The sequence below is a fragment of the Cydia strobilella genome, chromosome Z (assembly GCF_947568885.1).
Source record: "Cydia strobilella chromosome Z, ilCydStro3.1, whole genome shotgun sequence".
NCBI lineage: Eukaryota > Metazoa > Arthropoda > Insecta > Lepidoptera > Tortricidae > Cydia > Cydia strobilella.
The window spans coordinates 51,829,842-51,844,872 of NC_086068.1; the positions used below are offsets into that span (position 1 = coordinate 51,829,842).

A 15,031-nucleotide genomic window follows, 5' to 3' on the forward strand; every position below is an offset into this window, starting at 1 on the left:
TAGTGTGGACATAAAAAAGAGACCTTTAAATTAACATACATACCAAATTTCAGGAATATACTAGGTGGTTAGTCCTAATCCGATTGTGCTTTTGAAGATATTAATTATAAAACAATTCAAGTCTCGGAGACCCTTTACATCTCTGGATAATTTGATGATCTTTTTTATTATTATATACATTTTATCTCTGAAACCTAGAGACTTTTACATTTCTAAACAATTTTAGTACTTCTGTTATTTGTATAGTTTTTATTAGTTTTTTTTTCTTGTGTAATTTGACATTTATATTTATGTAATTGTTTTTTGTAATTTTGGGTTAATTTTATTGTTTGTAAAAATTTACATGTAAAAGTGCCCCTGTGGCCTATTTGCTGAATAAATGTTTGATGTTTGATTACGCGATATATAAAGTGCTAACAAATTAGTTACCAATATGTTTACAGTACTCGGTTCGTCTCCTAGAGCATATTTTAGTAAGAAACATTACAGGTGTTATGATGATTTTTGGAGAAAATTAGAACACAAATTTGCTACGTAAAAACACCCTGTTATTGAGATAATTAAATGAGAGGTCTCATTGAACAGATCCTAGAACCTCTTTCACCTAACACTTAACTGGCCACTTCACGTTGATAAATCAAATGACACGTTGATTATGACATTTAAGACAAAAAAAATACCATTAAACATCTTTATTGGAACAAATAAATATAAATAGTGTATCAAAACTTATAAACTAAACGTAACTAAATTATGGTATCCTAAACCTAAACTAAAATAAAAATTCACCCCTCGGCAAGGTGCCGTAGATGCTGGCAGCATTACCAGCTGAATTGCAAATTGCAATACTAATGCGCTGTGCGAGAAAGCTGCCAGCCCTACAGTCCCCAGTCACATCCACCAGCCTCTTTTATAAGGCTCCGAAAATTTTTAGGGCACCGGGACCCCACGGGCCGAGTGTTTCCACACCAAAAGGGGTAAAAACAATTGTTGACATGACAGGAAGTGTTAAAACATCGTGTCAGTTAAATGCACATGATGATTAATGATTATTTTTACATAAATTAATAATTTAGAGAAGTTGTCGTGCCGTATCAAGTGTCCAATCATTTTTCCCCGTCTGTTGTTGATGGTGTTCAGGTATCATCCTCTTCTCTCTACGTAATACCTCTTCATTTTATCTTCTCCGTCTAATTTATACCTTCCATACGCCTTCGGCAAGATAAAAAGAAGAGAGGCAGGGCAGACCAAGACGTAGCTACGTGGACCAAATAAAAGAAAAAGCAGGTGTCGTTTTGTATCAAGAGGTCAAGGATATGGCATACGAGGGGGAGAAATGGAAAATACTCCACCGACAAGAGAATACCTCTTAAATTTAAGAAGATTAATAATTTAGTTTTTTTATTGGGTAAATGAAAACAAAAAAACCGGCCAAGTGCGAGTCGGACTCGCGTTCCAAGGGTTCCGTACATTACACAATTTAAACAATGTATTTTTTATGTGAAACGTGAGTGAAATTTCTAAAAAAACCGTAGGGGTCGGATCAAAAACTAAGTAATTAAGTCCGACTCACACTTGACTGCACATTTCTAATAGGTTTTCCTTGGGGTACATGAAAGGAGCCTCCCCGCAAGACGCACTCGAAGCCTTTACGATTGTAACACAGCGTCTGGCGTACCCCGAGCAACGTTCCGTATTCATTTATCGAGCGGCTAATCCTTTCACCACGATAGTTCCACCAAGTTATACATGCGATCAACGAGATATATACGATAGACGGCACTTTTCAGAGCCAGTCCTGACAGTCATCTCTATTAATATAGAGGGCTTATCTCAAGACAAGGCGCTACTCCTCTCGGAATTGTGCCGCCAGACGCAATGCCAGGATCTGAGGGACGCGACAGCCAGGGCTGTCAACACCGCTGCCTACTGGGCATCCATCGTATAAAAATAAAAATGGAACCACGACACGAAAAGAAGAAGAAGATAGGTTTTCCTGTAATCTATAGGTAAAGAACTATTTTGTGTATTTTTTTCAAAATTTTAGACCCAGTAGTTTCGGAGATTAAGGGGGGAATTGTCATTTTTTGCCTATTTTCTTGAATAACTTCTAAACTGTTTATCCTAAAATTATAAAAAAATATATATTTGAGATCCTCACAATGAGCTCTTTTATTTGATATGTAACACGATATAGTTTGAAACACTTTATTTTTTTAATTTTCTCAAAAAGTGGCCCCCATGTTTAAAATTCATTTGTTTACGTTACATGTCCGTCTTTGGGTCACAAACTTACATATGTATACCAAATTTCAACTTAATTGGTCCAGTAGTTTCGGAGAAAATAGGCTGTGACAGACGGACAGACAGACGCACGAGTGATAAGAGTTCCGTTTTTTCCTTTTGAGGTACGGAACCCTAAAAATCATATGAAAAGTTTTCTTCTTTATTTCAAGTTAATTGTTTTAATGTAAAGTACCATCTCTTAAAATATCGGTAACAATTTTTTTAGCACATATACCTATATATACCTACTAAAATTTTTAAGCTACTTGAAAATTTAAAATTCTCTCTAAGATTTGTGTATCGTACCATAGAAAGATACAGTGAGGTCTCTAGTTTAAATGACAAGAAAAGAAGCGGTCGTCCGCGTACAGCTAGGACTCCAGCGGTTGTACAAGCAATTAGGGCACGCATTGCCAGAAATCCCGCTAGGAAACAAAAAGTTATGGCCCTCCAGATGGGTTTGAGCAAAAACACGGTGAAAAGAGTGCTTAATCAAGACCTGAGACTTCGTGCTTATAAACGAAAAACTGGCCATCTTCTCAATGGTCGGCTTAAAGTTTTAAGGCTTAAAAGATCTAAAGCTTTATTGAAGAAGTACGCTAAAAATAAGCACCGTTGTATACTGTTTTCGGACGAGAAAATTTTTGACATAGAAGAAAACTGTAATAAACAAAATGATAGAGTGTACGCTCGCAATAGTAAAGAAGCGTCTAATAGCATTCCCCGTATTCAAAGAGGTCATCACCCTTCATCTGTGATGGTTTGGCTGGGAGTTTCTTATGCGGGCGTCACTAGTATGCATTTTTGTGAGAAAGGAGTAAAAACTAGTGCCAAAGTGTACCAAGACACGGTGTTGACTAATATTGTGAAACCACTATCCCATACGATGTTTCTAAACCAGCATTGGGTTTTCCAGCAGGACTCTGCTCCAGCCCATAAGGCAAAGTCTACACAAGCCTGGCTCGCCTCCAATAAAATCGAACTTATACGGCATGAAGATTGGCCCTCCTCTAGCCCAGATCTTAATCCTTTAGACTATAAAATATGGCAGTATTTAGAGGAAAAGGTGTGCTCAAAACCTCATGCAAATCTAGACTCGCTGAAAAAATCTCTTGCTACGGCAGTGGCCAATATCGACATGAAAGTGGTGCGTGAATCCATTGACGACTGGCCACGAAGACTTCAAGCCTGTGTAGATAATTATGGCGGTCATTTTGAATAAATGTTATACATTTAGATTCTCTAGTTTATAAGCTTTCAAACGCTGTAAAAATTATACGGAATAAACTTAAACTTTTGATTTTATTTGATACTATGTATATGACAGAACTTATGAGCCGACTAGGTATATAGTAGGTGGTAGTAAATCACTTTATTGTACAAAAATAATGGTTAACATGAAATTCATATATACATACATACATACATTTACAGCTAGATACACAAAAGCTAGCGCCGCGCGCTCTTATGAATCTACCTATATGAAGCTTATACTTCATAGGTTTAGGTTTACAATGTTGTTTGATTATAGCGTTAATAAGTACCAAAAAAAATTTTTGAATACAATGTCATTGCTACAAATATGTATATACTAAGCTATTTTGCTCCTCTTCCTCTAATTTACAGATACTAGGTAAGTATTCGTTACAATACCTAATTGAAAGCAGTCGGTACGTGTATTAGCACACAATATACACAGATATTATTCAAACCAAGAACCATTGTTAACTCTGTTCGGAACCGTCATGAATCAGAGTTGATATAATTAATTCATTATACATACGTTGTCTATAATTGCATACGTGTACCCAGCCACTTCATTTCAATTCGAATAGGAAAAACTTACAGTAAAAACAGAAACGATATATTTCTAATAGAGAGAGAAAGTCTAAACCAAAAGACTGAAAAGAGAAGTAGACGTATTACGGCCCGGCCACGACATCGCGCGGCGGCCATAGGTTGAAGCAAGACACAGCGATCGGACCTTTCGTTCCCACCTATGGCCGCCGCTCGCCGCTGCCGCCGCCGCGCGATATCGTGGCCGGGCCGTAAGACGACCAGACTTGTCTGGTGTGTATAAATCAAAAGTAGTGCCAACAAAAATGTGCACTATTACATTATGAACAAGAATTTTTCTTGCAAATAAAAGCTCTTCATTGAAAGTCTTACTGCCTGGCCACGACATTGCGCGACTTGCGACAGCGACGAGCAAACAAAACAAAAGCAATGCGAATTAAGAAGCGCGCCACGAACCTTCGCTCCCGGCGAATGTTCGCGCGAATTTACTCGAGATGACTCGAGCAACCGGCGACGGCGATGAGCGACGCGGCGGGCGACGCCGACGGGAACAAAAACACGGGTGCGGGGAGCGGTACCACGACTCAGAGCGACGCGAACTGGCTTACCGGCGGCAGGTAGTAGGCGGTGAGTCAAAGAACAAAAAATTTTAGACGTTTCGCGCGCGATAACGTATTACAAAAGTAGATTAATAACAGACATACATATAATATATGTAGTTTTGTTTTTACTTACCTTAATTAAAGAAACATTTTTGTGGATAGCTCAAAACTCTTTTTGATCCGAGTACAGGTTTGTGTAAATACTCGTTGGAGTATATAATAATAATATTAATGTTTCTACACTCATTCTCGTGTACTTATAACTCATTATAGTGTGGATTGAGTAGGAAAACGCCGGGAAAACGCTAGGTTGAAGAAGATAGTGTGTGGAGGGAGTGGTACACATAAAAATTTTCGGGATGTTTTTTTTTTCCTAAATATGAGCTGCTTTAGGCACTGAAGAGCCACTCGATAAAGACAATTTTTTTAACACTTGAATACTAGGGCGTGCAAAATCAGTCTCGGGAAAGGTTTTAAATTTCCCGGGACTGGGTTAAGATCAGTCTCGGGAATTCCCGGGAAATCGGGAAATTTTGAGACTGAGATAAACGGGCTAATTAAAAAAAATAAGTAAAATATTACCGTACAATCTCTATGTTCGGTCATTCCCTCATGACTTAGGATCTTGGTCATTACTGGGTGAAGTACATTTAGCATGTATGATATCATAGAGTAACTTATACTAGAGCGGTACTGTCATAGTAAATTTTGTAACCCCAGTAAATTCACTGCCATCTGTCGACACACTTTAAAACTAAAAATGAACATTTATAAAAATACGATAAAATGTATTTAAATATGGATAAATGCTTCTTTTTATTTGCATTAATTATTTTCATGATTTTGACCCATGTTCTTTTACTGATATGCGTTAAAATTGTTAAATAACAAACGAAACCGTCAACGCCATCTATACGACAGTAGGCCAAAGCTAGTAGCGCCCTCTGAACGAGAATCAAATTTTCTTGATTTTCGAGGCACGTTTTTTCCTTAGACTGTATCCATCTATTACGTTGTTATATCTATCTTTGGTGATATTGATACCTTCTACTTTTGTCCATGGCGTTTCTCCCAACACAGCAGAATTTTGTGCATGATGAGTGTTTAATTATTGATCTGTTCATCTGGAGACTCGCCTAGACGGTTGCCTTCACTGTTCTCCCAACAGTGATATCTTTTATGGGCCCTCATATTCCCTTTCGCCCTATGTGGGTTAAATATAATACATATTTTAATTTTTAAGTTTGTATTTTAATTTTTAATAGATCTTTATGTTTCAAAGCTTTTATGAGCCATGTTGCTTGAATTAAATGAATACAATACAAAAAATATATATACAAGCATTCACTGTTGGCATATCGTGGAGAGACGGGTCTTGACTTGAAGTTGCAAATGAATTGACTGGTTGGTGCGTCTTGGGTTCAGGGTATCCGCAATATGCGCCTCCACTCCAGTACCACATTTCCAATGCGTCAATCCTTTGCCCCTCGCGAGCCATAATGGTCCATGTCTCTGCATCATAAAGGAGGATGTGGAATACCAGGACCCACATCAACTGAATTTTGGTGTCAATCAAAGATAGATATAACTCCGTAATAGATGGATACAGTCTAAGGAAAAAACGTGCCTCGAAAATCACGAAAATTTGATTCTCGATCAGATGGCGTCACTAGTTTTGGCCTACTCTCGTATAGAAGGCGTTGACGGTTTCGTTTGTTATTTATAATTTTAACGCATATCCGTTAAAGAACATTTGCCCAAAGCCATAAGATGTGAAAATAAGAAGTCTAAATTTAAATCTATGTTAAAAACACACTACACTATTTTGTAGTAATTGCACTACTATAAAATTAAGTTAAGTACATATATAACTAGAGACTGATGACCCCACAGTCAAACTCTTTTTTGAGTTTTGCGGGGCTATGATTATTGTAAGAATACTCTGTATTTTATTAAATAAAATTAAATAAATAAATAATTAATAAAATCATATGATAATAATTAATGCAAATAAAAAAATCATTTATCCATATTTAAATACATTTTAACGTATTTTTATAAATCTTCATTTTTAGTTTTAGAGTGTATCGATAGATGGCAGTGAATTTTCTGTGGTTACAAAATTTACTTTGACAGTACCGCTCTATCTTATTATATCCCTCTTTGGTGTCAATAGATATCTTCCATATTTTATTTAGGCGAGTCATAGCATCCTTGGCCATTCCAATGCATCTCTTTATCCCTGGTGCGCAACTGCTTTCCAGGTTCACTTGTGCATCCAGATATAGATGTAGTGATGCAGTTTCCACGCCCGGAATAATGTTCCCCTTTAATGTTGAGGCATGTGTTCAGCACGATCCACCACCATGATCTTTGTTTTATTCCTGTTTAATGCGAGACCCTTACCGTTGACAAATTCGGACTGTTCCTCTGGGATTTGAGGATAGAGATTGTGGCAGAGCAGTTCATTGATGATTGAGACCAGTAGGACGATGGTTCTGTAATATCCGCAATCGTGGAGCTGTTTTTATGGAATGAAATGAATACTGAGTATATATCCAAGAGTACCGATGTTCCTTTGTGCCCCTGATTCTTCAACAGTTCTCCTGGAATTCCATCTTTTCCCGGTAATTTCCCACATTTGAGAGATGTGATAGCACGTTCTACCTTTGAGAGCAAAATATGCGGTTCCTTAGTTGTCCATAGCAATCCTTAGGTGGTTGATTCAATGGTATCATATAAAAATTGGCACTACTGGCAGTAAAGCTTCCATCGCTCTAGATTGTACAGCAGACATCTGCTGTCACATGTAGATAGATTTGTTGAATCCCACAATGTAAGCTAGTCGTAGAATCGGTTTTAACTTTTGCATTGACTACAATTATTATATTCTATTTGGGTTAACTTAAGCACCAACTTATCGCCGCTTAATAAACCAATCCATTATAGGAGTTTGGTGTGTGATACACAAAACTATTTTTATTTTATTTATTTTTTGACGACCGGTATGGCCTAGTGCGTAGTGACCCTGCCTGTGAAGCCGATGGTCCTGGGTTCAAATCCAGGTAAGGGCATTTATTTGTGTGATGAGCACAGATATTTGTTCCTGAGTCATGGGTGTTTTCTATGTATTTAAGTATTTATATATTATATATATCGTTGTCTGAGTACCCATAACACAAGCCTCCTTGGGCTTACCGTCGGACTTTAGTCAATCTGTGTAAGAATGTCCTATAATATTTATTATTTGATTTTTATAAAAAGGTCTAACCAATACTCGCGCAGCAAGAACATGTACGCATTTATGTTTTTAATTGATTTAAACCTAGAAAATCAGTCTCGAGAGCCTAGCTACAGCGATGTACGTGGTATGCTCATCATGGCTTTGCTCTACTTTGTTGCGTTGCCCGTCGAACTGCCCGTCGCTAAGACCAATGTCGTGGCCGGGACGTTAGTAATCAAAAATGACATTTTTGCTTAGCCGTAGTAGGATAAAAAGACAAATAAGCAGTTCAAAACGCGACGCGTTGGGCTGATGCCATCTCTCTGACGTCAAAACACAAGTATGTACCTAACTCATACCCGGACTAGAAAATTACTCTGAACTTTGTAAGGAAAAACCATTAATTCTGAATAGTTAACCTGGTATGCGAGACCTCGTTTTGTTGATGATACATAACATAGTAATGTTGAAACAACGAATTAACCTGTAAGATGATGATACTAATGACTAAACAAACTTATGGTGTCAGAAATTACCTAATTACAAAGGTTTTTATAAAACATATCAACAGTCAAACTTATAATATAAGCGGTCCACTTGAAGAAATAAACCTACATTTGTTGCACAAATTTGGACTTATTGCAATCCTTTATGTCTAATCAATATCAATATATCTATCTACATAAAAATTATATTTCGCAAGAAGCATATTAAAAATGAAATATATTGTTTGCTAATCCGTCAAGTGGACGAAAACTAGAGCATGGACGGAAACTAGCGCAAACTAATGCCCATTCAAGCACCAGATTTTCACATAGCTAATACTCAATTACACAGTTACAATATAGGTATAGAAACATATATGACATCCATATCACAGCTAAATAAAGGTTAGCTGGAAGAGATCCCTTAAGGGGATAAGTTCGCCTTTGTACACATTTACTGTATCATCTCTGTGTTATGTACTTGTTTTGTGCAATAAGGTGTTTACTACTAAATACAAGCAATAAAACACCATTGTAACATGAGGTGCTATACATTAACATTGCAAACACATGCACACAGCGACTGTCCCTCTTCCACAAGTTATTGTAGAAAGTGAGGAAGAGAGATCTTTAGTGCTTGCAATTAAGAACCATACTCTTATATTTAATATATATTTATTAAAGGTGGTGTTTCTTATGCACAAAAGTTTTTGAAGGTAGCCTACCTATGTATTTGGTTATCAAGTCTTGCTACATCTTGAAATAATCTAAAAAACCGGCCAAGTGCGAGTCGGACTCGCGCACGAAGGGTTCCATACCATAACGCAAAAAAGTTTGTTGTATGGGAGCCCCACTTAAATATTTATTTTATTCGGTTTTTAGTATTTGTTGTTATAGCGGCAACAGAAATACATCATCTGTGAAAATTTCAACTGTCTAGCTATCACAGTTCATGAGATACAGCCTGGTGACAGACAGCCAGAGGAGTCTTAGAAATAGGTTCCCGTTTTTACCCTTTGGGTACGGAACCCTAAAAATTAAAAGCCAGAAGGCCTACCGCGAAATTTTGTAATCTACCTTTATCACTCTTGCATACTCTAGAAATTGGTGGCTTTCCATTAGAGAAGGGTACGCATGCTTTATGTGCAATAAGGAGCATTCTATCAGAATTTCTGTTGGGATTTTAGATAAAAAGGTCCTTATTGAAACACAATGTGTGTTTTTGTTAGCAGAGATTAATGGTACACTACAAAGACCATAATAATTAGCTAAATAACTTAAGCAATTAAGCGCATTGTGACAATCCATTAACATGAACCTAATTCTACGATCATTTATTTCCATGACATGAGCTTGTATGCACAGTAATATAGGTAATTATTATTTTGTCTAACTACATAAAGAAACCACATAAATTAAGAGCAAGTAAATTAATGTACGAACAGGATTGCCGTTATAGTACCACCTTCAACTTCCCACGAAAATACCATGTTAGGGCAAATGTAGTGAGTCTCCTAAATATTACTTTCTACTATGCAGCCGCATTCTGTATTCTCACGATAAAGACATAACAGAGCTGCATCTTTTATTAAATAATTTGTTTAATTTATGAGTTATAACACAAATGGAAACTCATATGTAGACGGCAGTAAACATTAGTAAAGTTAAAACAATGTAAATTCAAATGCAGTAGCCAACTGAACTTGCGAACATTTAACTTACCCAAAGCTCCGTGCCCCAATTCATTTTCACAGCAGTGATGTCAACTCACTCAAACAAATAACACATTGAAACTACACTCACAGTTTCCAGTATTTCAAGTAAGTTCACGGTATTAATTAAATTTTATCACTACCACCATTTCAACACATTCCAAAGAAAAACATGGCTGACGAATGTGACACAGAAACTTGCTGCACCGCTGACTATCGTGAAGTGAAAAGCAAATCAAAATCAAACAAAAAATAAAAGAGTACCCACTTGTCTATGGATAGTGTTGCCAGTTAAAAAGTATTATCGATACTACAGGGTAATAAATAAGATTCATTTTTATTTGTTTATTTGTTTAATATAAAAACAATAGAAAAACTTAAAGACTAGTAATGTTCAGAGCTAACAAGCTCATTAGAAACAAATATTTTTATGTGTCGTGGGCCACTTTCACTGCGTGATTGCAACAATGATCCATCTGAACCTCGACGAACTAATGCACTACGTCGTATTTCCTAAAAAAGATAAAATTATTAATGTCTTCATCAACTATGATTATAAAATTGTTATGTATGTATGTATGTTATATATTGTTATGTATTGGTGTAATGCTGTGTAACTAATTTAAACAATAAAAATAAATAAATGAATATATTATATCAAAACAAAACTTTTACTGGTTCTATAATCATATGATGGCTGGATCGTCTTGACGTCGGAGGGCCAGTAATTGACGAAGTTCGGGACGATGGTAAAGGACTCTGCAATAAATAAGTAATTAATTACATGTTTCCAAAAACAAATGATACTTTGAGAGAGGGTTTTGATAATTTACAGATTGGACTTTAATCTCAGCCGATAACATTCAATTTGACTTTATTTACCTTCATCATAGGAACAAAGCTAAAATCTGCTGGTAGTGGTTGCGTTTGCATACAGTAAATACCATCCTCTGACGTAACTGATACTATAGAAGGACGAGCTGAGATTTGTTGTGCTAACAATATTGGATCCGCATCTGTAATTTAATGATTTATAATAAAATTATATTATTTTCTTACAATTCTTTCGTAAATGGAATATATGAAAGAAAGTAATTCGATAAAATACCTATATTCATTCCTTTAGCTACTCTTCGAGCTTGCAAAACTCTCCCAGCACTTCGTCTAAATCGAATACCCTTTTCTGCTTCTCTTCTTAACCTTTGTGCTGCAGCAGCCGATTCACCTATAGCCATTGCCATTGACGACATACCAGATCTTTTGAGGTTGACATCTATCAAGTAACTTAGGCAAATGGCATTCGACAAACTGTTATCACTTGGCTGAAAATATAAAACACAAATTGAGTTACAAAATTATGAAAGTACAATGATAGTTGAAATGTATGAATTTGTAACTGAGTCTTACAGAGCCAATATCGTTCACACTTATATCCAAAGCTCGTAAAGGTGTTTTAGCTAAGCCAATAGCTCTAGCTAAAAGCTCGCCGCAAGTCGGAGGACTATCAGCACTTGTTGTTGACCATACACCTGCTGGTGCTCTGGTTAGGGGCATTGCGTTAATGCCACATCCCGATATATTCAAGCTTGAAAAAATATTATTCACATTGAGATCATTTTAAGTGCTTATCTTTAAGATATTTTATATGTGTATGTATAACATAGTAAAAAATTAATTACGATGTCAAATTACACCCTCTGGCTATTGTTACTGCGATGTGAGCTATGCCCTCCGATCCAAGCCTGCAGTTTAATCTCAAATCCAAATTGCGAATGTTACAGTTAACATGGTTCAACGCATGTGCTATACTTTCTATCCCTGTAGGACCTAAATTAAAACAAGTTTAAGAAATTAACAAACTTGTCACAACCACAACGTAGATACGCTTAAGTCTTAAGTTCACCAATTGTAAAAATATTTCAAGCTGAGAGGAGATGCTTTACAGCTCTAAGACTCATTCAGTGAATTGAAACGTAACGTAGGTAACCCGGAATAGCAAATGAAACATCACACAAGTAATTGTTTTAATCTTGGGGTCGTATAACAGGCATTACTCGTATGGGCCACTAGCACCATCCCACTAACCCGGGGTTAATTGATTAAGCCTGAAGTTACCATAGTTACCAGTACAATTTGGCACTGGGTTAATAACGGTTTAACCAGTTAACCCCGGTTAGTGAAATGGTGTAAGTGGCGCTAAGAGAAACATTTGTTTGGTAAGCTTGGCAGTAAGTATACGTAATACACGAATGAAACTCAAACTTAATTTACAGGTTCACTACTTACCTACTTGTAACTTACCAAATATATTATCCGCTAAAATAAGGCTTCGTAAATTTTCATGGCGTAACATAAACTTTGCTATTGAAGCAGCCCCTTCGTCTGCTATTTTACAATGGCTAAAGTCCAAAGTTTCCAAACTTTGACTATCAGAAAGTCCTCGTAAGATATATTTAACCCTTTGACAATTCATATCACTTCTAGTAATCCTGCAACATTATTATGCATTTAGATAAATACAAAAGTTATCAGTTAATAATAATAATAAGTTTCCGAAATTGGTTTCAATGGTTTCATTTATACAAAATACCAAATAAAACAAATAAAAATAATAACTTAAGCTTTACCTCACTATTTTAAGTTGAGAACACTTCTCTAAGCCTCGAGCCAAATTCTTTGCATCATTATTTGTAAATTGGAATTGATCTTTGCGATATTCTGTGGCTATATATCGAAGTTGATATGTAACATGCAACTCGACCAAATTTGATAAACTGCCTAAAGCAGCGTGTAGAGATATATGATCTAAAAGTTGATAAGTAAACACATGTACAATGAAAGCTGGTTACTGCTTTATTTAATTAGTTAATAAATTAACGACGACAAACCTGCAAAGTTTAACGCAGATGGCGATGATATCGTTAAAAAAAACAATATGCCATACACTACTGACCTTCATTTCGTTTCAAGTCAGTTGGAACCATTACACATAGTATGGGCGTTTACCTCATTAATAAACTAATGATGAATGAATGATGGGAGACCGAGCTTTGCTCAGAAAATATATAAAAACTCAAAAATGCGCATTTCCCCAGAGATAAGACCTAACTAGATCGATTTTTCGCCCCCGAAAAGCACCATACAGCAAATTTCATCGAAATCGTTAGAGCCGTTTCCGAGATCCCCGAAACATACCAATATATAGGTATACAAGAATTAAAGGTAGGGTCGTTGCTCGTTGCGCTAGTTTTCGTCCACTTGACGAAGTTTTAATATAAACCTACACTGCTGCACAAATTTGGACTTATTGCAATCCTTAACGTGTAAACAATATATCTATATACATAAAAATGATATTTCGCAAGTAGAAAATTAAAAATGAAATATATTATTTGCTAATCAGACAAGTGGACGAACTAGAAGAAACTAGAGCATGGACGGAAACTAGCGCAACGACCCCATAAGATTTATTCTATGAATAGTAAACTAGTGGTACGCGAGTAATACAGCTCTTAAACTCCAGCAAGTAGAAAATTTTCCAAAATTTGAATCGACAAACAATCTATAATATCTAGGAGAACATCCGGACATTTTTGCCCGATTTTTTTTTGTTCCCAAGAGGAATGCAACTTTGACCTTTACTCCGGTAGGGAAAATATTACCTCTGGTAAGAATTTCGTTCTTTTTCGGGGGCTTGGTGTCAGACTGCTGTTGGCTGGTAATTAGATCGGCCATTTCAGGTGAAACCGTTCTTTGTATTGGAATATCCGTCGGAACCAAACTTCGAATGCTTAATGACTGAATATACGGTCCACATAGCTTTACTAGAAGAGTAACCTGTAATAATTAAATCTGTAAAGTGTAATGTAAGAAGTAAATTTAGTAATAATGGAAACAATTGTACCTTTTCGGGATCGTATTGACGAGGGTTCATATTTTCTAAAATATCTGCATAATGTTTTTCCATAAAAACGTTTATCCATCTTTTTTCATTTGTAATTAGAGGTGAATCAGTCCATCGAGTTTTATAACATCTTTTCCAAAATATATCGTTTTTAATGTTATCCACCAGGATTTGCAGAGGTACCTGCGTATCCAATATTTGTAAGAATAAGTCCTTATCTTTCGCAGTAAAATGCTCTAACTTCGGATATCCTGAAAATTAAACACAAAGTTGCATTATTAATGTTACGCAGTCTGTTGTAAAAAAAATCTTAGTTACGTACCCATCCAGTTTTCACTTAATTTTTCAATACAGAGTACTGCAAGTGTCTTCGGGTGATTAGCGTCCCAGACAAAAGATTCCGATATTAATTTTCTATCTGATTCAATATTTTTTGGCGGTTTGTAAGCCAAATAAGTATTAAAATTAATACTTTCTTGCAACTTCATATTGAAAAAACATAAATAAATCCCAACAGATATGTTGGTTATCGATGTAATGATCAAACAACAACGCGAGTGAAGTTACACGTATTGTATCTTTGGTTTGGTCACTAAGGGTTACTTACTATCGTTACTATAGTGTTTATTATGTTTATATTAAGCTGTGTATATGTTGTTAAGTAGTGTATATTTTGTTATTTGTCTAATCATATACCAGGATTTAAATTCAGTTACAACATTGGTCTATCGTCTATTTATATTGTGAAACTGTACATTTCATCTACTTCTACGAGTTGGGGTAAAACAATTGCGCGCTGGTATCACATCCAGAAGTATTTTTCTAAGAGAATATGAGTACTAAGTAAAAAGAGTTAAAAAATTTCAAATAATTTGTGTTCGTACCTAATTATTAACGTTTTAGTTATAAATATAATTATTGCTTATTCTACTTATTATATATATGTCTACATGACTCGAATAAATAAATAGTGCTTTTAAAATAACTTCTGTCATCGACTCATCGCATATTACCCCTATGGG

At 35.9% G+C, this 15,031-nt stretch overlaps 2 protein-coding genes across 4 annotated transcripts in view; both read right to left on the minus strand.

The window, feature by feature from the left end:
* The window catches only part of LOC134753949 (formin-binding protein 1-like), a 96,121-nt gene extending 85,784 nt beyond the window's left edge, over positions 1–10,337 (minus strand). For all 3 annotated transcript variants that reach the window (XM_063689978.1, XM_063689977.1, XM_063689976.1), the window contains exon 1: positions 10,116–10,337. In XM_063689978.1, coding sequence (XP_063546048.1) covers positions 10,116–10,139 — 24 coding nt within the window. In that variant the 5' untranslated portion in view covers positions 10,140–10,337. The remainder of the gene's footprint in view (positions 1–10,115) is intronic.
* Positions 10,338–10,489: 152 nt separating this feature from the next.
* LOC134755005 (dynein regulatory complex subunit 5-like) lies at positions 10,490–14,497 on the minus strand. The gene is made up of 11 exons (XM_063691485.1): positions 14,332–14,497; positions 14,010–14,260; positions 13,768–13,942; positions 12,733–12,910; positions 12,407–12,594; positions 11,785–11,932; positions 11,513–11,690; positions 11,214–11,427; positions 10,988–11,121; positions 10,775–10,864; positions 10,490–10,618 (listed from the first exon to the last, which is right to left on the minus strand). Exons 1-11 carry the CDS (start codon positions 14,495–14,497, stop codon positions 10,490–10,492), a joined length of 1,851 nt encoding a protein of 616 aa, XP_063547555.1.
* Positions 14,498–15,031: the final 534 nt, after the last annotated feature.